The sequence below is a fragment of the Anoplophora glabripennis genome, unplaced genomic scaffold (assembly GCF_000390285.2).
Source record: "Anoplophora glabripennis isolate ALB-LARVAE unplaced genomic scaffold, Agla_2.0 scaffold7, whole genome shotgun sequence".
Classification (NCBI taxonomy): domain Eukaryota; kingdom Metazoa; phylum Arthropoda; class Insecta; order Coleoptera; family Cerambycidae; genus Anoplophora; species Anoplophora glabripennis.
This window is the reverse complement of record NW_019419456.1, coordinates 1,906,954-1,934,815: the sequence shown is the minus strand read 5'-3', so window position 1 is coordinate 1,934,815 and position 27,862 is coordinate 1,906,954. Positions and strand designations below refer to the sequence as shown.

At 35.6% G+C, this 27,862-nt stretch overlaps 1 protein-coding gene across 1 annotated transcript in view; it reads right to left on the bottom strand.

Annotated features, from left to right (window-relative positions):
* LOC108910579 (unconventional myosin-XVIIIa) overlaps positions 1-27,862 on the bottom strand; it is a 200,482-nt gene that overhangs the window by 144,900 nt on the left and 27,720 nt on the right. Inside the window, exons 3-5 of the mRNA XM_018715231.2 lie at positions 24,159-24,760; positions 23,189-23,561; positions 12,315-12,449 (exon numbers count right to left, since the gene is read on the bottom strand). Of these exons, the coding sequence (XP_018570747.1) occupies positions 12,315-12,449; positions 23,189-23,561; positions 24,159-24,760 (1,110 nt within the window). The remainder of the gene's footprint in view (positions 1-12,314; positions 12,450-23,188; positions 23,562-24,158; positions 24,761-27,862) is intronic.

Here is a 27,862-nt window from a genome sequence, read left to right as displayed (position 1 = left end):
TGGCCTCCAAGATCGCCTGATCTGAACCCTCTAGATTTCTTTGTTTGGGGATATTTGAAGACATTAGTGTATGGTACTCCTGTAAATAGCCTGGAAGAGCTGCAGCTACGGATTAATCAAAAGTGTCAAGAAATCCAAACCAAGGAGGGTGTTTTCGAAAGAGTTCGAATATCGTTGAGACGAAGATGTCGTGCCTGCTTGGAAATGGACGGAGGGCACTTTGAACATCTTCTGTAACTTTGTTTTTTGTTTGTTAAAAGCTTCCTTTGTCGGTTTATTCCTAATAAAATAAAATGTTTGAAAAACGAATAGTGGTCCATATCTCCGCAACCGTTACTTTGCGGACCCATGTTTATTAAGACTTTTCTGCTTATTTTGGTTCATACTATTACCTCCTGAAATATTTTACACTCTTTTTTTAACACCCTGTATGTTTCTCTGTCGTTTTCCACTGCGTAATCCATATATTATTTTATTTGTAGCCTTGAGAAATGCACAAAAAGGTGTGGAAACGTCGGCCATATTGAGAAAAGAACTGAATTATTGTCAGGGTGTAACATTATTATAGTCCAGGAAAAAAAGCTGGAAAATGACCATTTCGCGACTTTTTGTTTCGGCAAGCTGAATTTATCACTATAGATGCTAAATATTATGTACAATAACATATTAGTTTCTACAGTCATAAAAATGGGGGGAAGATTGTTTACAGGGTTGTTAATTGTATAATTTTTACGTAAATTCACGTTTTCGCTTATAATTTTTTTCCGTTCATTTCCACCTACAAAACTAGTCCTCGAGCGTCAAAAAATATTGATTAGATTAAAAGTTATAAACAGAAGAAGTTTATTTATTACTTTTGAATTAAACATTTATAAACTGCGTTATTATTACCAGAACGTTTTGGTTTCGCATCCTCTCATTCCTTATCACTGCCTAATAACTAACACGAAATCTGGAATCGATAAGTTGAATAGTTTACAAGTTATGGCCCTATAAACAAATTAACTTATTATTAGTCTGGACGATCCCGTTTTTTAGCCTTAGTTGCAAAATGGAATATACAACGCACGCGTGATATAGTTATGATTATTATTATTATTACATATTCGGAAAGCTTATGAAAAAAGCTTTAAGTTAAAAAAAAATCGTCAAGATTCGTTGAAAAACAACAGAGTTACAGACTGTCAAATTTGACGGGCTATTGTTAAACAAATTAGGTTGGTAGCGGCAACAAAAATACTGTCATAACCGGCAACCCGAGTACCTTCCCAGATAAAAATATTTTATTTGTGGAAGTATGTTCAGTGCATAAGAAATATTTTTAAAAGTCAGTGGGTCGCTTGATTTTTCGGCGAGCCGTGGCGTGGCGGAAGGGTGAGGGAAGCGAACGACAGCGAGTCCGAAGAAAATGACGATAATATTCATAGTTCTGCCGTTAAAAAAGCGAAATTCGCTTGAAAATAATATATTTGACAGTCTGTAACTCCTTTGTTTTCCAAAGAATCTTGGCGATTTTTTTTTAACTTAAAGCTCATTTCATAAGCTTTCCGAATATGTAATAATATGTAACTATATTACCCGCGTGCGTCGTATATTTCATTTTGCAACTAAGGCTAAAAAATAGAAAACTNCATATACAAGATGCAAATAAAATGTGTAACCAAACTCTAAGGCGGATTTTGTGTTAGAAATTAAAGAAAATGTTCATACAAACGTGTTCGGGATACGCTTCGTTTACTACGTCTCGAAAACAAAATTAATGCAAATATTTGTTTTTTTCGAGCTTCGCAGACAACATAGCTAATTAAATAGCTACTACTATATTTATTTAAAAAATGGTTTGATGTTTTGTCATTTTTAGCAATAATTACGTAGACGTCCTAGTAATATGCAGGGAACACTATTTTGTAAATTTTAGTACTGTGCCGTAGTAGAGAATTAAGTTATACAAATTTTACCTAAATATCATAATTTTACATCAGATATAATTAAAGATTTTTGCAAAATCGTCAGATAGGCCAGGAAAAAGAGCTATGGGAAATGACCATTTCGCGACTTTTGTTTCGGCAACCTGAATTTATCACTATAGATGCTAAATGTTTAATTCAAAAGTCATAAATAAACTTCTTCTGTTTATAACTTTTGATCTAATGAATATTTTTTGACGCTCGAGAGCTAGTTTTGTAGGGCTTTTGAAGACGACAAAAAAGTACTTTACTGTTCTCTCTTGGAAATAACCGGAAAAAAGTTATAAGCGAAAAACGTGAATTTACGTAAAAAATATACAATTAACCAGCCTGTAAACAATCTTCCCCCCCAATTTTTATGACTGTGGAAACTAATATGTTACTGTACATAATATTTAGCATCTATAGTGATAAATTCAGCTTGCCGAAACAAAAAGTCGCGTCCAACTCTATATTTCCTGGCCTAATTAACAAGACAGAGAAACTGAGAAATTTTCTGATGTTTCCTTAATACTTCGAGAACTATAAAATTTCCTGATAAATCCATGTTTTCCATGTAAGCACGACTTAAAATAATCTAATTTCTGAAACATTGGAAACGGTGTATAATTTGGGAGGTGCTGGGACATATTTTTACAAACCGGGACCCGTATCAGCGCCATCAAACCAACCTTCCCGATAAAAAATCTAACCTTAAACCCAATTCCACTCGTTTCTCGGACCGACTTTGATAAATCGAACTGCCAAGGCCTCCGCGAGCATTCCACGCGTGAAAAAAAAACAATCACGTACGCGAACGTAACTGCATTTTTACACTCCCTATCTGTCAGCTCTGTGTATACCTTCGACGAATATTTACCGCGAGCCGCGATACAGATAATGTCATTTTTTCGAAGGCGCCCATTTCTAGGAAGTAAACACGGCTCGGGCTCGCGGCTAGCCGGTTTGTATTTCCGATTATTTCATCTCTGTTATGAAGCGGTCGTTACGTGAACGAAAGAGTGAGAGGGAGATAGAGACACACGAGCCGCTTTTAAAGGTTAGTGGGTAAAGCTGCCCGCACGGCCGTTTTTTGTAAAGCGCCTTTTATTCTTGCATTTCGTGAAATGCGAAACGGAACGCGTACAGGACCGGACTCGATCGATCGGGCGGTATTGGATCGCTGGGATTCCCCGAGGTACCCTGCTAGGGCCGCATAGGGGTAGTTTCGAGGATTTCTTACTACAAACGATTGCTTGTCTCTAGGCTTAAATATAGCAAAGCCTTACGAACGTTACGTCATTACTGACAGATCTTTTACATTATATCGCGGCAGATATGTAAAAATTGTACATAATTGTTATTATCACTAATTATGATGACATCACTTTCAGTTGCATTTAGAGTCCTACTTATAAAGGTCCTGTTCAAAAAATGTGTTAATAGACAGTAATTTAACGATTGGTGTGTAATTAAATATGATATTATGAGTCTAGCGAAAGTTATTTTTCATAATTACGAAAATATTTATTTAAATTTTTTAAAGATCCGTTCATTTATTTGTACGTTTTGACAACTGCAGCCCACATGAAAGGTAATGAAAGTCCAGCGCGGTGCTGGTTGCCGAACTGATCTATAGTAGGATCGTATTCGATGAAAAGTAGAACAAAAAATTGTCGGTTTTTTATCAGAGGAAAATCGTGTCATCATTTTTAGGAGGCGTAAGATACGCACTGTGTTCTGGTAGTAGCTGTAGTCGCCCAGGTGCATCGAGTGTACGAAGTGGTCGGTTATGTCAAATACTAACCTGGCGAGCTTGGTCGTAAATCAGAGACCGCCTCAAAAAAAAAACAAGTAAACAACAGTGGCGCGTACAGACGTGAAATTAGATTTAAAATAAATAGTTTATGAGAATAAAGGAATTTTTGTAGGAACAGGGGTACCAGACGTGAACTGAAACCTTCATCCCTTCATAATGCATAATGAAATTATTCAATTTCTAAACCCCTTAAAACCGTACTGCACTGGATCCCTTGACAGGAAATGATTTATTACTTTGCATCGAATATGATCCTACAATAGAGTTCGGGGAGCGAGATTCTTAACAGGGTCGTACTCGGCACACTTTCTCAATTTTTATTGAAGTCCTTTGCTACACGTATTTAAAAGCAAGATATTCCAATTTATAGAGATACAAGTCACTAATACGAAAAAAAAAATGAAGCTCAAGTTTTTTTTTTTATAATATATTATTACTGCCTCAAGAACTCTGCTACGATTTTCTTATTCGGGGCCAAATCTTGATAAATTCAAATTCTTACCCTGTATCAATGTTTATCAAAAAACATTCAGTTTAAAATTTATATAGAAAATAAAATGTAACACTTTCTTTTCTTCTTATATTTTCAATTTATTTTCTCAATTAATGTTGAAAAAAAGAAGGAAATTATACTTTTGATGGCGTTGTAACGATATGCTGTTGATATGATATACAGGCAGTATTAAGAATGTATGAACTTCCAGATGAATTAATAAAGAAACTAAATTAGAATATTTTTCAAAGTTTTACCCCTAAAAAAAATGCAACAGGCATATGTACGAACTAAAATGTTGAGTTTCCAAGCATGCACGTTATTTAAAAAGAAATGTTTGAGTTGGGTGGTTATTTTTTAACACACATTTACTATTAAATGATATGCTTCCAAGCTTCACTCCAGAAAGCTTGAAAAAGTACACAGCGATTCCACTTATTTATGATACTGAAACTCCCCTAAATTTTCAACGATCACTTTTTTTTAATTTTTATTTTTAATGTAACTATTCAGCATTAATACTATTGTATTGAGACATATTTTGTGTCTTTACACATGTTTATACAAGGTGTTTCACAAAAAATGGCGACCAAAAATGAAACCTCGTATTCTTTGGTGAATATTAAGGGGAGTCTTTCCTATAAAGTTTTTATCTAGAACGCTTCGTTACAAAGATACAGGGTGTTAAACTTCAAAAAACATTTTAAATTTTTTTAAATAATTTAAAAACTAGGCTTCTTTCAACAAACAAAAGAGAGTAGTAATTTGTAGAAAATTAAAAGACGAATCTGAAAATATTATGGTTGATACCGTAAAGCAGTTGCATAGTATTTTATTTAGAAAAATATGCCACCGATACTCCGCCACTGGAACATGTAAATTTTAGGAAAAGCCCTCAGAGTTTGGACAATGTTTAATTTAGAAGATTTAAAAGCAAGAATTCGTCACGAGATACATCGTATACCTTCTGAAGTTATTGATAATGTCCAAAAAGAATTTATTAATCGTTTTGGCTAATGTCAGGCAGCCAACGGTGCAGAATTTGAACATTTAATTTAGTCGATTTTTACATAATCACTATCATTTTCAGTATTGTGAAAATTTAATTTTAAAATCTTCAAACATTATTTTCTTGAAATTTTTGTTATGTTACATCATAATTTTTCATGATGCGTATGTAGAATGACACGCTCTTTCAAATGGCATGGTCAAAATTGGGGGTCGCTATTTAAAAAAATTGTCGATGATGTCATATCTCGAACAACGATGACGTCACAAATATGGGTGGTATGTCAAAAAGTGTCTTTTTTTAAAACAAAATCGACGTGCCAGGGGATTTTTTCGAAAACTTCTCAATTTAAAAAATAATGAATTTATTCGTTACTTTTCGAAAGCACTGTATGTGTTGATTTTAGATTTACCCTGTATTTCTGAGAAAAAATAAAAATGATTAAAACTCGTCTTATATTTCCGTATATGGACACATTTGCTAATCGCAAAGCAATAAAACGATGACACCGCCTCGTACATAGCCTAAGTCCGTCCCTGCATTGTTTATAATGTCAGATCGGCTCTCGGCTGGTCGTTTAATGCTGGAATGATGCTATAATTAGCCATTACCATACCTATAGCCATTCTATACCAGACTATTACGAGATCGTATTAATTATCGAGAAATACCTGCATTAAGTCTAAATATACAGAATGTTCTAAAAACAGAGGACACTAAACATATATAAATAACCTTTCTTTACTCGACATTTCCTAGATTATTTTTTCGAATACACTGAGATACATATAGCATTTTTTATTGGAAAAATTTTGGGCAGTATTATTTGCTTTTGAAGAGTGCAAATTTTATTTTACTGTAAGTTAAAACAGGAAAAGTATATTACGACTTTACGATCGAAAAGAAATGTTAAAAAAGCAATTAAATGTCGAATTTTAGGGGTACAAACCAATGTTGTGCGTTTTTTAATGAAACGCTCTGCAGATTTGTAGCTTTTTGGAATCTTCTGGTTTTTAGCGATATATACATGTCATGCATTTGCTTTGAGAGTTTGTCAATATTTTGATTTGTTTAGTGACCCTCCCACAAATGATAAAATCAAGACTGGAACCAGAGCTTTTTTATGCTTATGTGTTTATACAAACACAGCCATGCACTGATTCCGTGGCAATCTTGACTATTTGCAGGATCAATAAATAAAGAAAATCATTGTGCAAATTATCTAAGCAAATATATGACAAGTACACATATACATAATCCTCATAAGAAAAGTGATAAGAATTCAAAAAGTAGCAAATATACAGCATGTATCAATTAAAAACAAAACAAAAGTTTGAATTATCATTTTATATCTCCGAAATGCAACATTCAATTGTTTTTTTTTATATATATTTTGGGGTGTATAAAAATTCCCCGATATTTCTAGGTTTTCTAGGAAGATATGAACAATTTTTCAGACATAAAATTAGTTGATACGTTTAATTCACTTAATATTCAATGTAAAGTATGATTATTTGGAAAATTATACCTGCAGTGGTCACCATAAAGTTTGCATCTTGGTTTTCCCCAAATGCGAAACATTTTTATATTATTTAAAAAAATATATAATATGTAGGTATAAATAAGGGTTACCTAGTCATACTGGTTAGGTATTTAGGAGAAAATGACATTATTTTAAATAAACAGAATTGTTATATTTTTCTAGGAATATGTGGAATTCTAGTAGCATATGGGTCGAGAAGTTTCGAGTTTAGTTTTCGATATAATGGGTGTTCAAATTTCAATTCCTGAAATTTACATGGGTCTTCCACTCATATTCATTACATACAAAAAATGGAATTACTATGAATTAGACTCAATTCTGGGCGAGCAAAACTGGGGGGTTTGGGTAAAACCTTTCTTGATATGAGATTTTTTAGGTTATTAAATTAAGACCAGAACATTATAATTGAATGTAGGTACTTGAAAATGTGTAAATTAAATAAAAAACGAAAATGATGACCTTCATGGAAAAAAAATAAAACATTTTTCAAGTTTTGGTATCAAATAAGTGGAAAAATGTCATCAAGAAAAATTTTACTTAGGCTCTCTATTTCGTCTTATAAACGACAAAAAGCCAACCTGTGTAATTTTTTTTAAACGTTTTGAATATGTTCTTAAAATCAGTTTCAGGAGTTACAACACGAAATCATTTATCTCGAAATAAATTAAATTGACCCCTGAGTTTGGAAACCGATATTAAGAAAACATAGGGGCGAAAAAATTTGAAATTTGGACCATATAGCCTCACCATTACTCTATTGTGTGTTAAAATTTCAGTTAGATTCGTTATCCCATTTTTTAGTTATTAATGAAAATGTCTGCCTACAAAATTGATATCTCTCACTTTAACTCATCGTAATTTTTTTGTTAATTGATAAAAAACTGACGATAAGTCTTTAGTACTGTGAAGGTCATTTGTCTGAAAAGCTCTCCTTTTTTATTTTTAATCAAAACAGAAGGGAGTGCTATCTCCGTAAATATTGCATTCTTTAAAAAAAAAGAAAAAACTGACTCAAATAATTATAAACAACAATCTGAAAAGAAATGTTAAAATAATACAGTTATAAAGGCTATATATACTGTATACCCTGCATCGGACTGTGAACGTAATTGACCTTTTCGATACTGTTTTTAAGAATATCCGATTTATAACTGTATTATTTTAAAAAAAAAATTCAGATTGTTGTCTACAGTTATTTCCTACCTATGTCAGTTTTTTTCTTTTTTTAGAGAACGCAATATTTACGGAGATAGCACTCCCTTCTGTTTTGTTTAAAAATAAAAAAAGAAGAGCTTTTGAGACAAATGACCTTCACAATACTAAAGATAATAGTTCGACTTATCGTCAGTAAAAATTTGGAATTTTTTTATCAATTAACAAAAAAATTACGACGAGTTAAAGTGAAAGGTATCAATTTTGTAGGCAGAAAACCGCGATTTTTTCCACATTTTAATTAATAACTAAAAAATGGGATAACAAAACTAACTGAAATTTTAGCACGCAATAGAGTAATAGTGAGGCTATAGGTATATGGTCCAAATTTCAAATTTTTTTGCGTCTAAGTTTTTTTAATATCGGTTTCTAAACTCAGGGGTCTATTTCATTTATTTCGATGGTTAAGTTTATGGGAAATTTTTCCTTATTTTCTGTCAGTTCTGTCAGCAAGTAAAGTTTGGTTTATGCAACTCGGGGCATCTTGAAAATAAAAAAGATGGAAATAGAGCAATTTAATGATATCCAGTGGTATCATCTAATAAATGAAGAAGGATTACAAGTGGAATTTTAAAAAATTTCATTAAAATTAGAGAAATTCCCAGGTATTCCATACATTTCCATATTTATAAAATTCCCTTATAATTCCAGGTTTCCAGATTAATATAGGCCCAGTGTATTTCATTGAGATTACAAGAAAATTTCCTAAAACTTTTTTCCTAAATATATGAGCAAAAAAAAGGACTTTGCCATTCTGTTATTTCACTATGCCTGTATATACACCTTAAAGTTAATTCCGCTATTTTTGACACCCTGTATATGTCTTTGCCAAACACCGACGCTTAAAAAAATTTGTAGGCCACATGACGGCGAATATCACACTTTTAGACACCCAGCCAAATCGGAATTGACGGATATGTGACACAGGTCCCGTTACCCGTTACAAGAAAGTGGAGAAACCGTATCGAACACACATACAATAACAGTACGGAGTACGTCCGATGTATTTTACAGCTACAAGTCCCGCGCCGCCCCCGCCAGCGAGGCTCGCGTTCGAACGCACCGCTCGAAACGACGACGCACGGTCGCTACCGCGTACCAGTACCGCGAGCTACATCCTTTTCTGTCGCTGAATTTATAATAATTGATGCACTTGTCTCTTTATGTACAAGTAAATATAAACCGTAATTGAAGCGTTGTCGGGTTAATAGGGGCCGTTGTACAGCGCTGTATCGGTGATAGGGGACGTTGACGCGCAGTGGCGTAGGCGAAAGGTTTACAGAAGGCGTACGAAAAAAATAATAATGACGTAAAGATGCGGATAGTAATAGAATAATATTCTGACGTTACTAAAAATTCACTACAGCGTTTTTGCTGGAGATTTAACATTTCGGAAAGCATAGCAAAAATTGTGAAAAAATTGAATAAATTCCAAATGAAAATGAAAACACCTGAACAAATTAAAATACTGTGGGGGTAGCAGTCTCCTGGTACGTCACTGTTTTCATGTAATTAATAAAGTAATATTTTGAAGCTTAGCATCTCTAACGTAAATATTTTTATTTAAATTATTTCCAGTAATATTTATAATTGCCCCATTATACATTTTGAATAAATTTTCCTGCATTACGGGTATTTTTCGGTGTAATTAAATCGTCCCAATCCATTAATAGTCCTAATCCGGGGACAAAAAAAACTGGCACGTATTCTTGGACAGCGAGAAAATTATTTTTATTTTTAATTTTATTTTATATCACAAAATTTTGCCTGTGTTCAAACGTACAAAAATGTAGCTTCATTTATTATTTAATTTTAATAAGGGAATTTAATTAATTAATTAATTTTAAGGGAAGACAGGGAAAAATGAGTACAATACAAATACGACCCACAAAGGTTTATCGGTTATTAACCTAGCGTTTAATGCGTTTTTAATCTGTAGTGAACGACAATGAATATGATTTTTAGTGTTGTGTTCAATTAATTATTCAGTTTGCAATCCTTATATATTAAAAGCTGTAGGTTACTCTCGCTCCCACACTCGGCCGCGAAAAGAGACGCATATTATCAAAGGCTTTCTCCGCGAGCCGCAAAGCGGTGAGCAGAAGGGCGCCAAGCACCCTTCGGTCCTTCCTTTATCCAAACGTCACATTCTGAAGGTAATTCCTTAGCGTCTTCTAAGATAAATTATATTTCCTCTTTAAAATGAGTCCTCGCCGAAAATCGAATTTTTTCGGTGCGAGAGAGATACCCGAAGTACATCCGATGTTTAGGTAGAGATGCAGACAAACGTCAGTGAAGGCGTCAAAATAAATTTTACCTTTTGAAGCGTTTTCTCGGCTGATCGGGCCACGGTTCGATTTTTCAGAGATGCTGCTTTGGCGATAAAACCTGATTTGAACATTTTCAATTTTCTGTTTACATTAGCCGAGACCCAACGTTTCAAATAGTCCGTGTAGGCTCCACCCAGCGTTAGATCGCCGTAACTCATTTTGAAAACTCGCGACTGCGAAGCCGAAAGGGTTGGAATCGCGGGCGCGTCGAACTTTATCTTCTTTTTTTGAAAAATTTTATATATTTTTTATTAACCCACAGAGAATGCACGCACCGCGCATGTTCAAGTACCTTTCTAGTATACCTTATTGTATGACTTATTGCTTTTAAAGAGTAATATGGTATTTACCTATTTAAAATGACGGTACGGTTAAAAAAATACTCACTCATCCGTCCATAATAGGTGCTTTGTTGGGACCCTCTGCACAATGATTTTTAAACCAATTGCAAAATTCAAGAGGACCGGGGAAATCAGCTGTTTCGCTTCAACGTTCGAACGCTCTATAGTTCGCCGGCGCGTTGCCTGTTGCGAAATAGGGCGCCGAATTAACGGGAGTTGCTTATTTTTTTAAAGATCGAGTAAATTTTTTTTTCGATTTTCTGCCTCTATTAGGCCTTCCGAAAACGTGGTTAAAATTAATGACATTATAACTGAATCGCCTCGTATAACAGCAGATTTGAGCTAAAAATCATTGTTTATGATTCTAACATCTTTTAATTTCAGGGCTATCTTTTGTTTCTATAATAGGTTTGCGTTAGTTTTTTTCTTGCACAATCCGAGAGAAAGGACATCCTCTAGCAAACTGCGGACTTCACAGGTGCGTTACACCTTTGCCAATATTCTAAAATCCAGTAAAAGTTCAAAACGAGCGGTTTTCTTAGCTCACAGTAACGATTTTGACCTTTCAAGTTTTTTTACAGCCTCAGTAATTGAACGATCAAGAGTATCTCCGCATAGAAGTAATTTTTACCAGGCGATGATTGAAAAGGTACGTAATACACAGATATGGTAATCTTAACCATATTAAGACACGACATAATAAAAATGTGTCAGCCTCTTGGCATTCCCGNCGCACCGCGCATGTTCAAGTACCTTTCTAGTATACCTTATTGTATGACTTATTGCTTTTAAAGAGTAATATGGTATTTACCTATTTAAAATGACGGTACGGTTAAAAAAATACTCACTCATCCGTCCATAATAGGTGCTTTGTTGGGACCCTCTGCACAATGATTTTTAAACCAATTGCAAAATTCAAGAGGACCGGGGAAATCAGCTGTTTCGCTTCAACGTTCGAACGCTCTATAGTTCGCCGGCGCGTTGCCTGTTGCGAAATAGGGCGCCGAATTAACGGGAGTTGCTTATTTTTTTAAAGATCGAGTAAATTTTTTTTTCGATTTTCTGCCTCTATTAGGCCTTCCGAAAACGTGGTTAAAATTAATGACATTATAACTGAATCGCCTCGTATAACAGCAGATTTGAGCTAAAAATCATTGTTTATGATTCTAACATCTTTTAATTTCAGGGCTATCTTTTGTTTCTATAATAGGTTTGCGTTAGTTTTTTTCTTGCACAATCCGAGAGAAAGGACATCCTCTAGCAAACTGCGGACTTCACAGGTGCGTTACACCTTTGCCAATATTCTAAAATCCAGTAAAAGTTCAAAACGAGCGGTTTTCTTAGCTCACAGTAACGATTTTGACCTTTCAAGTTTTTTTACAGCATCAGTAATTGAACGATCAAGAGTATCTCCGCATAGAAGTAATTTTTACCAGGCGATGATTGAAAAGGTACGTAATACACAGATATGGTAATCTTAACCATATTAAGACACGACATAATAAAAATGTGTCAGCCTCTTGGCATTCCCGATTTAAATGCTATTGAAAAAAACTAAATACGACAAATATTCTTGCAGATCCGAAAAATTTGAAAGTGTATAAAAAAAATTTGAACTCACCGTCGCAGATTTGAACCTTTTGCTGCCCGACCTCTTCAGTGTGCCGCCCCTGATGTTGGCGTCGTCGAGGTGGACCTCACCCCCGTCGTGACCGGACCTCCTGCTCAACTCGCTGAGCTCCGCCACCGGTTGGACCTGGAACAGAACAGAAAAAGGTCGACTATTAGTTGACACATCAAACATGGAGCATTCTACCGAGTATAACGAAAAAAGTAGAACCTAGATTGGACACCGGATCGTCCTAGGAACGAATTTCGCTATTTAAGCGAACATCATCAGGAAACAGTAAGCGTACCTACGCCTGTGCAAAATCGATCGATTTGTTCGCCACCCTGTAGGACTAGTTCCTTGTACGATTTCTACATTCGGGGTGTAGGTGTGGGGGGTAAAACAAGCCGTTGACTCACAGCTACAGTCAGTCAGTCATTAACGAGGCGTCGGGAGGTCGATTACACATTTATTATGGAAATAAAGTGCAGGACCGAATGAGGCGTGATTAAGCCGACGATGAGGGCAAGTTTTACGTAAATCTGCGATTCGTAGGCAAATTTTCAGAAGGGGAAAAACTGACAGTTAAAAAAACGACAGTAACGTAGTAACTACTTTAATATAGACCACAATAGCTGAAGAGTTTGTTACCTTTTAGGAGTAAATTAAATAAACAATTGAACCATAATTAGTTTTTTAAGTTGCACTTAAACTTTTGTCTACGCCGTTACTGGGCAGCTCACGATTCGGCACGCTTATCAGTGTTAGCTTTCGTTACCTTTCTAAAGCAACTGTATGAAACTAAGGCAGGGGCAGAGAGCGAAACTGCAATGGAAAATAATTATGTAAAAACAGATTATTCGTCTAGAACTTTGCGACATTTTCTTTATGCAATGCGGGAGAAGTGTCGAATATTAAAAAAATGTTTGAATGTTTCTAAAAATAATAGTTATTTGTTTAACTAGGCAGTACAAGATTTAATGACGCAGCTGGTATTTAATAGACGAGGCGCAGCCGAGTCTCTTAAATCAACCAAGACATTAAAACTACTTTACTGCCAAGTTAAACACAATTTTTTCGGCGAACAATTTTAATTTTATCATAATAGCAAACAAAGGTGTTTATTTTATATTATTAAAATCGTATGATACTTTTTTCTTGTACAATAATAATAATTTCATCAGGTCGTCTGTAGTTGCTAAGAGAAGAGCGTTTTTAAGTAAATAACTTAGGTACACAGTAATTGCCATATTGTTCCTATTTAAACAGGAGTAACGTCACCATTAATATTAAATATCTCTAACATCTGTATAGCAAAGTTACCGCCCGTACACAAATACGGTCCTTGGCGGAGTACGGTCCTGCGTTTTATTGTTTATCCGCACTCGAGAGACTGCGAAATAAAAAAAATCATAATCTCGTTCTCCGCGGCTGACTAGCCGCCTAACCAAGTTTTTTTTAACCGCTACGCGAACCGATATCTGTTTATCCGCGGTGTCTGCGTACAAAAAAGAAATGGGCCACGCCGCGCTCGCACGGAAGTCCGTCGATCACGTGACCCACATATCCCGGAAGGCACGTCGAGGTCTTCGACGAAAAGCCTCTGCGAGACGGCCCTCTTGCTTTGAAATAATTATTTTATATCGCGTACCTAAATGTTCTTAGGTATTTCGGCATTTTTATCTTTTATTTGATGTTTTATATTACCTCCTATGCGAATAGGAGGTAATATCTAAATTAGTAGGTCTTAAGTTTTGGACGCCTACAAAGAAATTTCCAAACATACGCGTACATTTAATGTTTTTTCCTACACTTTTGATAATGATGTCAAGTACTAATAAGAAACTTATTAGCAGTCCACTGATAACGCTAAAAATATAATAATTATAGAGAAAAGTTATCGCAACAACTAGGTACAACGTTTTAATGATTACATACACGCATAAACAGATAAATATGTATAAGTTAAAACATTCTATTTTGATTGATTTTTATTGTAACCCTCTAATAAAATTCTAGTTGAAGAGAATATGAGTTCGATCGGGCTAAAAATTTATAGATATCAAGTGAGAAACAAAACTAAACCCAAAGTGGAATATATTTTCCAATTGGATTTCAGTTCAATTCCAAATGGAATGGAATATAAACAATTTGACGAATTACTTGATTGATTCCAAGTGCAAACTCCAATCGTGGCCAAATAAAATTAAATTGGAAATATTTCCGAATGGATTCCAGTTAAATTACAATGGGATTCTCAATTATCGCGAGTAATCCAAACAAAATTGTATATATCTAACTAAGAATACATCCGCAATTTAAAAAGAATCCAAATGGAATCTAATTTCCAATTCGAATGGAATATAAACAAATAAATTTCAAGTTGACGAATTCCTGAATTGAATTCCAGTTCAAAATTTAATCCGAGCCAAATAAAATCCAATTGGAATTTCTGAATGGATTCTAGTTAAATTACAATTGGAGGAACATAGGATATAAGTCGATTCTCAATTATCGCAAGTAATCTAAACCGAATTGTATTTATCCAACTAAGAATACATCCAGAATTTAATAAGAATCCAAATGGAATTCAATTTCCGATTGCACTTAAGTTAAATTCCAGTTGAAATGGAATTGAAGTAATTAATTTTCAATTTGAAGAATTACTGAATCGAATTCCAAATCCAAACTTTAATCGCAACTAAATAAAATCCAATTGGAATTTCCGAATGGATTCTAGTTAAATTCCAATTGTAATGCAACATAAACAATTAAATTCAAATTGACGAATTACAGAAGTGAATTCTAAGTTCAAACTTTAATCGGAGCCAAATAAAATCCAATTGGAATTTCAGAATGGATTCTAGTTAAATTGGAGGAACATAGAATATAAGTCGACTCTCAATTATCGCAAGTAATCTAAACCGAATTGTATTTATCCAACTAAGAATACATCCAGAATTTAATAAGAAACCAAATGGAATTCAATTTCCAATTGTACTTAAGTTAAATTCCAGTTGAAACGGAATTTAAATAATAAAATTATTTCAATTTGAAGAATTACTGAATTGAAATCCAAGTCCAAATCTTAATCGGAGCTAAATACAATCCAATTGGAATTTCCGAATGGATTCTAGTTAAATTAAATTGTAATTGGAATATAATTAATTAAATTCCAATTTGACGAATTACTGAATTGAATTCCAAGTCCTAACTTTAATCGAAGCCGAACAAACTGGATTGGATAATTATACGATTGGATTCGGTGTTAACTTTCCGTAATCCTACTGGAAATTAGTTAAGATTTTATTTTCCTTCGACAATGAACGATTGTACATTTCGCTTTCTTCATTAGTCGAAACTGTCGCATAAAACTTAATAGGAAAGCCTCGGACCGTTTTAATACACAAACAGCATTAATCCAATGAATCTAAATTGCCCAGGCCATAAACACACAACAACATCGGATGTCCCGCGCCGCCATCCGCGACCAGTGGTGACAAAAGGGGATATAATTAGAGACGCGGAGTTAATGTTCGTCCCCTAAACGACGTCTGAACGGCGTTTAATTGGTCGCATTATGAATTTATACAGGCGGATAACAGACAACCGCTGTACCGTCCCGGTGACATAAACGGTGAGTCAGTGGCGGTGCTTCTTCGTTTTTTTTATAACGAACCTCCGTAGTGACTCGAAAACGCGCTTGGGCCTACAGGTGAGCCATATGCGTCCGCTGCAGGATTGCCGTCGCCGGGTTTGCAATTTTTTTAACTTACCTACACGGGCTTGATTTATATGTGCCAGAGAAGTAATGAAAATGCCTTCGCGTCTACTTTCGTGTCTCCCCGATATGCGTGTTCGCTTTAGTTATGTCGATAAAAGAATGCGCGTTTCCCTGGTGAAAACGTCAAGTGAAATTGGCACTTTCATTGTAGATTCGTCGTAATTTCCATTTCGATACTATTCGGAAAAAATGGTTAATCAGTCTATATCGGATTTTCAATAGAATACAAGTCGAAAATCTGCATTCATTTTTGTTTAAAATGTCAATTTAAGATTTAAGTAAAGATTCAAAAAGTCTTAGAGATTGGTGTGAAATTTACCAAAATTTCCAAAGATTAGAAATAAAAAAAGATTTCCTGGGAGGGAACTTTCAAGGTTTAGGAAACTTTCCGCGAACTTTCCTCGAATACATCACTGAAACTTTCCCGGAATAAACGACACAATAAAAAAATCCAAGAGGAAAGTACAAACTTCCTGGGAAAAAAAGTATAATTTTAGAAAACTTTCTGGGAATACTTTGAATATATCCTTGAAAAACAAATAAAATAAAACTATTCCACAAAAAGGAAAATAGACATTTTTTGAGAAATTATAAGAGTTTAGGAAACTTTCTATAAATGCATCATTGAAAATTTTCTAGGAAAAAAATTTGGAAATTTTCTGTAAATAGTTGCGTGAACTTTCTCCGAACACATTGTTGGGAACTTTCTAAGAATTCAAATAAATAGAAAAGTAGAACCTCTAAGAAGAACTATGAAGGTCATTTCTGGGAAGAAACTATAAGAGTTTGGAAAACTTTCTGTGAAAATTTATTCCATGAAACCTTTCTAGGAATACAAATAAATAAAAAACAAATATCTCTCTAAGAAAAGGTCTACTTTCCTTTTTGAAGATTTAAAGTTCGCAAGAACTTTCTTTTTATTTCCTTGAAATATTTCTAGGTAAAATATACAAGTTTAGGAAACTTTACGTGAATATTAGTGGGAACTTTCCGATTATATCCTTGGAAACTTCCTGGGAATAAAAAATAGACCTTTCTGAAATTAAATCATGAATGTTTAGGAAACTTTCTGTTACTAGCGGTACAAATAAAATAAAAATATTCTCAAATAGGAAAGTATACATTTTTTGAGACGAATTATGAAGGCTTAAAAAACTTTCTGTGAGTATGTCTAAATGTATCTATGAAAAATTTCTATTGAAAATAACCAAGTTTAGAAAATCGTCCACTAATATTAATGTGAAACTTATTATGTGCAAAATTAAATAATTAGGAAAGTGACTTTCTCAGAAAAAAATAGCACATTTGCAAATTTTCTGTGAATACATCTATGGACTTATTATGAATACATTTTTGAAAATGTGCCATATCGGAAAGTAGACACTTTCTCCGAATACATCCCTGAAAACTTTCTGAGAAAAAATATACTCAATAAACTACTTTCTGTGTCCTTTTTTTCCTGACTTTTGGTGAAACTTACATAAAAATTGCCAGGTTGTTTATTAAATTTCCACAAATTACTAGAAAGTTTACTATCAGAAGGTTTTCGGAAGCGCCCTTCTCCCTTTATCCTTCCCTTAAGAAACTTTTCAGTATCCCGCGCATCGCTACCAACATTTCAGCATTGGACACCAAAACGTAGTCCGAGAAAATCAACAGACTACTCCTCAGACAGAATCTTGTACTACACCCTCTGAATATCTTTATGGTTGACTGTTCTGCGGGTATAATATGATAAAATTAGTTCTGATACAACGATCGAGGAGTGCCTTTTCTCATTATTCCACCGATTATGTAAAATACGCCTTATGACTCCATCGGATTCGAACGCGACGCATATCTAGGTGTGCCGTTGATTAGTAAGTCAGTTAGGCACGCCGCGGAAAAAAAAAGACAGCCGCTACTTACAAAATGATTTGCAACAAGAGCGCGCCCGAATTGGTAGCTGATTAATAACATTTCGGCGCCCAGGGCTAATAAAATAAATGCTGTGATACATTAATGTACCTAGAGGTATTATGCGGTGGTAGCATAAATGCACATGAATAAGGACAATTTTTAACTAAACGCTATATCGGCCTCATCACGTTCCAGACCACAATTCAATTGATGATTCCGTTTTTAACGTCAGATTAAGAGATTATCTCCTAACAAAGATAATTGCAGTTGGATTCGACTCGCCCCCGTATTCATATGTCCTAGTTTGTAAAAAATCTCCGGAGATTGTATAAAAGCAATTAACACAGTTCTAATCGCCGGGTCCGAGGTTCAACGCATTCTTCGAGATAACGATAGCCTGTAATCACAATAAGTAAATTTACATATCTAATGGAGTCCTTACTGTGGCACACATCTGTGTAAACAAGCAGAGAGCCGGCTGCCGATGAAGGATTTAAAAAATTCCAAGTATGCAGGGAAGTGTTTGACTCATAAATAAGTAACTATATGTGAATCAGGTATTTTTCTGTTATAATCATGAAATTTTTTAGATCACGGAATTTTTTAATGACTGTTCACTTTGTTAAATAATTATGGTCTTTAAAGCAATAGGAAAGTGGAACTCTTTCATGGAAGAAAGTTTTATAGTTTAGAAACTCTCCCAGAAAGTTTTCGGGAGTGTTCATAGGAAACTTTCCATGATCAGTAATTTCTGATAAAAAAAAAATATATAAAATAGCTACGTATATAACTTACAGATTATCTTTGTAAACTTTCCCAGAAAGTTTTAGAAAATCTGCTCGGCAATATTTCCATGCAAAATAATTTTAGTTGAAAAAGTAAACATAAAAATAGCCACAAGATGTGTAGGAGATTAATGAGGACTTTATAAAAAATTATAAATATTCGGGAAACTTTCTCAAGTATCAATTCGTTTATTACATGTACCGTATTCCATGAAAACTTTCTACGAATTTTCCTAAAAGTTTAAAGTAGAGAGAAGATATTTTTAATTTTCAGAACTGGTTCTTAATGTTCAAAGTAGGGACTTTTTAGTAAACTTTCTCTGGATTTCTAGTGCCCGTACAGTTAATCTATAAGTTGTTTATTACTTATTATATTTCATGATAACTTTCTGACAAACTTTCCAAAGTGTAAAGAAGGATCTTTATAGGAAGGAATTTCAGTATTTAGGGAACTTTCCTCGGTATCTCTAGTGCACATACAACATATCAGTAAGTCAATTGTATCTTATAAGGAAAAATTCTGAGAACTTTCCAAAAAATTTAAAATAGAAACTTTATGGGAAAAAAACTGTCAATATCCAGGAAACTTTCTCTGGACTTCTAGTGTCCCCATGAACTAATTGTTTATCATGTACTATATTTCATGGAAACTTTCTGGAGATTTTCAAAATGTTTAAATAGAATACTTTCTAGGAAAACACGTTCAGTATTCAGCAAACTTTTCTAAATATCTCTAGTGCCCGTACAATATATCAATAAGTTTATTGCGTTTTATATTTCAAGAAAACCTTCTGAGAACTTCCCAAAAACTGAATGTAAAAACTTTATGGGGAAAAAACTATTAATATCGAGAAAACTTTCTCAGGAGTAGTATCCCTATGAACTAATTGTTTATTATATACTATATTTCATGGAAACTTTCTGGGAGTTTTCCAAAATGTTTACAGTAGAATACTTGCTAGGAAATAACTTTCAATATTCAGAAAACTTTCTCGTGATTCAAAATTTTTCTGTGATATTATCAATGAAGTCCTCCTATTTTTGTTATTTGAATGAAAAAGTAAAATTTCCACTGAGTAAGTTTATTATTACACCCTTCGTAGTTTCAGTAATATAATAAGAAAGTTTCCTAAAGCTTTTAATGTCTTTCAAGAAAACTTTTACGTGACTTTCCAAAAATGTTAAAGCTTCCCGCTTCACCTCAAAACAAGTTTTCTTTAAACTATCACTGTTTTAAAAGTATCCGATGAAGTACAAAGCTAAAACGAACGCCCTGTACGGGAGATACGCCAGCGAGAACAAGCGCTTCCAGTCGGCAACGATAACGATACCGAATACCAGAGAATCCATTTAACCTAATTGGTCCCTTTTTAAGCGGACGCCAACAGACGCGGCCGCCCCGATTAATTGGAGCGCGACCGTACATTGTTTTTCGGCCGGAGCATCGCCACCGCTGATTTTTAGACCGGAACGGAGAGATGTAGGCGTTTCCCGGGCGACGACAGGTGCGAGATATCGCGGGCGTTGAAACAACGGGCATAGTTCAAGCCGAAAAGAACGAAAAGTACGTTGATTGGCACTTTATTTTTTAGTAATTGACAAGAGAGGGGATCTGGTCTGTGCGTAAGCGTGCATACGAGCATATGTCCGATGACGTCACAACCAACTGCACGGCATTGCGATCCCAACTGAAATTGTTTTCTTTTTTTTTATCGAAACACAGAAGCAGTCTATTAAGGCCGCTCTCGTTTCTCCATCCTTCGTTTTTATCGTCGAGAGAGGAATTCAGGCCCTGTTAATGGACTAAATGGGTTGTTCCGATTAACCATGAGGATTAATTGTTGACGTTAGTCACTTGCGATTACGCCCGGCGATCCGCTGCATTATGTCCGGAGCCCCGCGTATTAATTATGTTGTTTGCGTTCTGATCGGCGAGGCGAAGTCCCGTCCGTTCTGTCAAAACAAACTGGGCGGTCGGAGAAGAAAAATATAATATACAAAGAACGAGCTCTAAAAAATGTTTGTATGTATAATTCCAACTGACAATTTTTATAACAAATATACCAGTAGCTCATTTCAATTTTAATTTTTTTTGTATCCTAATTCCCAAGATTACGTCTATGAAGTACTATTTGGTATAGTCTTTCCGATCTCAACTGAAGAACCAAGAGGTTGACAGTATGTACTCTAGGCATTGAAATATTTGAAAAACTTATTCCCATATTTATTTGGCCATACTAAGTTAAAGAACGAACGCGCGGGCAAACGCTGCACAAACACAGCCGCACTAGGCGACCTGGCTATAAATTCAGTTGTCAACAAATGGCCTAGCAGTGCAGTGCAGCAATGCGGAATTTGGTGTGAATCAAGTAATTTTAATTTATTATAGGCACCTTCTATTAGTCATGGCATTTTGGAGACCTTTTGAAACGGAACAACACGAAATTTACCATCAATATAATAAAATTGTTTGAGAACATAAATAATTAAAATATGTTGTTGGTCAAATGAACATATATCAGAAATTTTCTACACATTATATACAAATTATTATAATTTTTTACCTTTAGTAAAAAACTTAAAAGACGCCTATGAAACTAATTAAATTGTATTGTTAGGCGTTTTTATACATTTTAACTGACTTCGGATCTTCGAAAAGACTATAATAGCGCATGACTTGAAGTACCATTTGTTCCGTTGTTAATTTAGTTCAATAACTCTAGGAACTTGATGAAAAAGTGTAACAATGGTATACTGTGACAAGCGTATAAATTATTTTTATTGATATTGTTTTTGTTGTTGTTTCTGTTGTTAGTTTGTTTTTTTTTAATTTCGGCTGATAATTTTTTTTTTAAAGTAATTTTTTGTAACAAAAATACAAGTTGTTCATTTAATTTTTTTTTTTTTGTATTCTAATTCCCAAGATTGTGCCTGTAAAATACTATTTGGTAGCAGGGCATGACTTGAAGTCCCATTTGATCTGTTAATTTAGTTGATCGGCTGGCAAGTATCTACCAGCATATTAGATAGGAATCTGATGCAAAAGTGTAACAGTAGTAACATTTACTCTCCGAGCATATTGGGACAATCGTATATGTACAATGTGCATTATTATTGTCATTGCTTTTGTTATTGTTTGTGTTGTGGTTTTTGTTGCTATTTTTGTTATTTTCGTTTTTATTGTTGTTTTGCTGTATTTAATTCCAACTGATACTTTTTTTTAAACAATTTTTTTTTAAGCAAATATACAGGTTGTTTCAATCTAATATATTTCCAATACGCATGTGGAGCACCATTTGGTAATAGCACATGATTTGTGGTTTAATTTGTTTTACAGTTTAAGAATGTGAGGTAAAAGTGTAGCAATGTAGAAATTATTATTGTTATTGCTTCTGTTATTGTTTTTGTTGTTTTTTTGTTGATGTTTTTATTATTTTCGTTGTTGTTGTTTGTTTTGTTGTTTTTTAATTCCAGATAATTTTTTTATAACGAAATTTTTTATAACAAATATTCAGATTAATTTTTTTTGTATCCTAATTTCCAATGTTACACCTGTGGAGCAGTATGTATTTAGTATTAGCACATGATTTGAGGTCTCATTTGTACTCTAGTTAGTTTAGAAATTTGATGCAAAAGTGTAACAATGGCAACTGATCAGGATAAATCATCAGACACAATTCCAAGGTAATTATGTGAGTCAACCGCAGGAACAACTGTATTATTGATAAAATAAATAGTTTCATCTGCATATTGCTCTGTGTCAAAATAGTTAAATCGGATGAGTAAATTAAAAATAATAGTGGATCCAGTACAGATCCCTGGGGAATGCCACTAACCAGTCTAGATTATCAGAAAAGCTCCCTATCCGGTGAAGCAATTTCTTATGAGCACAAGCAACCTTCTATTAGGAAATAAAAACCTTGCTAAAATCAAGATGTAAAACTAGCTCAGGACGATTGTCACAGATCATGGAAAGACCCTGCTGGTTTCGCTTTTCTGCACCTAGAACCTCATTCTGGAGACACACGAAATGCTTATTATACGCTCAACCAATGTGAGCAAGACCTAGTCCAAGCCATCGACAATGCCACAAACATAATTCGTGAGCACGGAACAACTTTTGTAAGATAGAACACCATTGCCGGTTTCAACTGTCCCGCACATAATGGACAAGCTTTCGAACATTTTTTACTCGGAGCATCTACTTCATCTGATTTAAAGCAAATGATATCCATGGACGGCGCATGAATAGGGGTATATCACGTTCATATTTTTTCAAAGGTATTCAAACTGGATCAAAATAATTATTATCGCCAGAAAAAAGATCAAATGACTATTATAGACCGTACCTCATGTGTAAGAAGGGGCGGAGTACTAATACTTTATATCACGAATTTTCGGTAAAATAAAGACCTTACCTTTAAGGTGACGCTCTCGCCGGAGGCCTTGATCAGGTCGATGATGTCCTCCCTGGTCTTGCCCTCGACGGGGACGCCGTTCACCTCCAGCAGCTTGTCGCCGGGCAGAAGGCCCGTCTCGTTGTTGTGCTGCACCATGGTGCCGGGCTCGGCGAAGATGACGGCTCGCATGCTCACTCCCGAGACGTCGCCGCCCCCGCCTCCCCCGTATGTGTTGCGCTCGAGCACCATGGCGCGCCTCAAGGAGAAGCCGAAGTCGTTCCTCGGAGGTTTCTGGCGTTGGATGGTGAGGGTGCGCGGCTTCGGGAGCACCAGGGGTACGATGTCGGGCAGGGGCAGGTTGACGTCGTCGAAGTTGGCGGTCCTCGACCACCTGAAGCACGAGAAGTCTCATTTGTGATTTCACAAGGACGGAAAAAGGTATTTTATGGGTTTTCTCTTGACAAATATCCAAATATGTATATAAAATACTGAAGGAAGGACTTTCAGTATATCTACACGTCGTATTATGTTGCTAAGTTGGCAGTACCAATAACGACCAATAGTAGCGTCTTGTCGCTTAAGTGTAAATCTACGATATACTTGATTTAATCGTAAAAAAACACCAATGCAAATATTTCACTTTGTTGAAGAATTGTAAGCTGGAATTATTTATAACTCTAGGAATCTGTATTTATTTTTGCTAAAAAAATTGTTCTAAGGCACAAACTTCTGCAAACTGCGTTTATTTTGTGCCTCTATACCTGTCATTTGAAAGAAAATTAATAAAAAAAAATAGTTCCAACAAAATTCACCTAAAAAATAAATATTTATAACTATCCCCATGATCATTTAGTACACCTCAACAAATAACGAGGCCTAAAACAGATCCCTGCGGTACGTCGACCAGGTTATTACGAATTTAGGAGGAATTTCAGTTACCAATATTCAAAAATGTTGGAAAACAAAGAAAATGTTCGGTTAGACTCACCTGTGGAAGCCCTGGGACTCCCCCACGGGACTCAGGGAGAACGGCGGCGTGGCGAACGATGAATTCGTCGTGTCTGTGAGACTGTCCGCGCTGGGAGACGTGGAGGTGATCACCAACAGCTGCGACCCCATGTTCTTCCCCGTGCCGTTCATCCCGTTGTGTGGGGGCAGGTTCTGGTAGGCGATCATCTCGTTCTGCATAGTGTTCCGCGCCAGGCTGGCGTGGTGGTCGTCGAGGGCGTCAAAGCCGTTGCTGTGCACCTCCTGGTGGTGGCCGTTGCCCTCGTGGGTGACGCTGACCTTCGGCGTCTTGAGGATGCCCCTCTTGGGAGGTTTCGGAGGTAAGGGGGGCAGCGTCTTGTGGTTCTGGGGGTGGTTGAGCGAGTTCAGGCTGGTTTCCGAGCTGTCCGATTGGGTGTAGCCGTCGTGATGGTGATGGTGGTGGAGGTGGTTTGGGTGAGAGGGAGAACCGGGTAGGGTGGAGATGGGGGAGTCTGAGCGGTCCAGGCTGGCGAGGAAGTCGGCCGTGTAGTCGGCGGTGATGCCCGAAGGGAGTTTCTCCTTCTCCTTGCGCCGGCCGCGAATTTTGAGCGAGCGGCGCACCTGGAAGAAGAAGAGAAGGAGTAAATCGACGTTAAGAACTATGTGTTGATATAATAATAATTAAAAAGTGGGCTTCTGTTGATTAGAAATAAATTACCACGAAAAATATTGCTCCCGCCGGTTTAAAAGAAAAACAATTGAAAAAGAATAGGGACCATCTTGGACATCACCTTATACAGGGTGCCACCGACATGTTGCGTTGTAACAAACCGTTCGTCAATAGAATTACCAGCAACATACCGGTTTCGAACTTATTAGTTCTCATCACTAGTCTGGTTTTCATAGTATCTATAGATTAGTAGGTTGCTCTTTGCCAGTTATCTATAAGTTCTTTTTATTCCAATTTACTCCTTTATCGTCAAGATATGTGAATGAGACAAAATGTGGACATAATATATAAACAGTCCTACCGAATAAAAATATTCAATCAGAAAAACGAATGAGCATCATTTTCAAAAGATGAATAAAAAAATTATTTCTTTAGAAGCAGAAATTTTTTTGTGCAAAATGGTATGTCACAAATTTTTGACTAACATCGAATAGTGCAGCAGCAGTAGCAAGTTACATCACAATATTTTTTGCATTCTTTAAACAATAATTGTTTCGATTTTCAAAATTTACATGTTTATAATTTCGATTTATCTTATGTACCTATCAATATCTCTGTTTCATCCATTAATTCTTTTATAAAATTCGGTTGTTTCTCCTTTCGCAGGATTTTTTTACATATATCTAGATTGTTGTTCGATTCTAATATCTTAATAATAAAGAAGAATAGCGCCATAAAATGGGAATAATTACACAGGCCAACAAGGAAAAAATTCCAGAGATCAGACACTACGTTTCCGAAGACATTTGGCGCGCTGAATCCGAATCTGGCCTCAGAATTGATCCATCACCCTAGGTTTCCGAGATATTCTAACCTAAAAGTGCAAAAAACACGTATTTTTGCTATTTTCAAGGTTATGTAACTTGGCGAAAAAATTTTTTTTCTCAAAACTGAAAATATCATTGGAAACTACTATCTTTCCCCTTCAAAACGCATTTTTTTATTTGTAAAAAGCTTTATTTTTCGCGGAGATATCGTCGATTAAAGATGATCAGTATAGCTTCCTTATTAAACCATGGCTATAACACAATATCACTAAGCGCTACGAGCCTTAGAGGGCTCGCAGCGCTTAGTGTTATTGGGTAATAGGGCTTGAAGTTAACCTTCCTGACGATTAGGGCTCACAGCGCTTAGTGTTGTGGGGTTATAGGGCTTGGGATTAACCTTCCAGACATATAGGGCTTGGGGTTAACCTTCCTGACGATTAGGGCTCGCAGCGCTTAGTGTTATTGGGTTATAGGGCTTGAAGTTAACCTTCCTGACGATTAGGGCTCACAGCGCTTAGTGTTGTGGGGTTATAGGGCTTGGGATTAACCTTCCAGACATATAGGGCTTGGGGTTAACCTTCCTGACGATTAGGGCTCGCAGCGCTTAGTGTTATTGGGTTATAGGGCTTGAAGTTAACCTTCCTGACGATGAGGGCTCGCTCCGCTTAGTGTTGTGGGGTTATAGGGCTTGGGGTTAACGTTCCTAACAATTAGGGCTAGCAGCGCTCAGTGTTATGGGGTTAGCCATGATGTAATAATATAGCCATACTGGTCATCTTAAATTGACGATATCTCCGCGAAAAATAGAGCTTTTTCCAAATAAAAAAATGCGTTTTGAAGGGGAAAGATAGTCGTTTCCAATGATGTTTTCAGTTTTAAGAAAAAAATTTTTTTCGCCAAGTTACATAACCTTGAATATAGCAAAAGTACGTGTTTTTTGCACTTTTAGGTTAGAATATCTCGGAAACCTAGGGTGGTGGATCAATTCTGAGGCCAGATTCGGATTCAGCGCGCCAAATGCCTTCGGAAGCGTAGTGTCTGATCTCTGGAATTTTTTTTTTTTGAAATTTTGTCGGCCTGTGTTATTCACCCCGTACAAAGCAATGCTTTGTGCCACTACGTGTTGACTTCCAGTGACAATTACGACACACACACACTTTGTAGGTTATATATCCCCCATACTGATTACTTTCGTCAAAATAAACATAAAACAAAGATTACATAAAAAAAAATTTCTAAGGGTTCTTTCAAATATTACACATGAAACAAGTGAAGATATAGACCTAAAACTTGGTATAGTGCAATTCCTACGCTATATGAAAGAAACCTAACCAGTGGCGTTGGTTTGGGGGGATTTTAAATATCAAAAGTTGTTCGATAAAGCCGTAGGAATCTTGTACAGATGAGGATAGATTAACTTTACGGTAGCTTTTATTTGCTCTCTTGAGTTTCCTTATTTCCCTTAGAAAAACCTATTAACACTATTATTTTCATCTAATATTCCAACAATTAGATGTAGGTATGCAATTTAACGGGTGACCCAAAATTCACGTAAAATTTGAATTATGCGACCCTTTTGCGGTAGAAAAAAAAAGACGGCGTGACAGCTGACAGTGCAGGGTTATTATATAAAATTACAGCGCTACCCGAAAGAACAACGCGTTTTCTTTGTTGAACAATATTTTGCAAATAATGAAGGTTTGGCAGCTACAGTTTACAATCTTAAACACTCTGGCCGTCCTTCAATAAGTCGTTCAATACAAAACATTGAAGCAGCTCGTGAGAGTGTTGCTGAGAGTCCAGGAACATTAATTAGACACCATGGTAAAGAATTGGACATTTCGAGAAGCTCTTTACAGCGTATTCTCACGAAAGATTTGCATATTCATGCTTACAAAGTTTAATTGACTCAATGACTGAAGCCTACTGACCACGCAGAGCGTTAATCGACAAAATTGTCGCATTTGCGGTTCAGAAAATCCATGAGTGATTGTTGAGATACATCCATAACGTGTCACTGTTTGGTGAGGATTTTGGGCTGGAAGCATCATGGGACCATTCCTCATCGAAAATGCGGCTGGTCAGGCATTAATAGTTACAGGTGCTCTCTATCGTAACATGATAATCCAGTTTTTTGTATCTAAATTGCAAGATATGGATGTAGACGACATGTGGTTTCACATACCATACAGTCCGAGAAACAATTCAATTATTGCACGAATCATT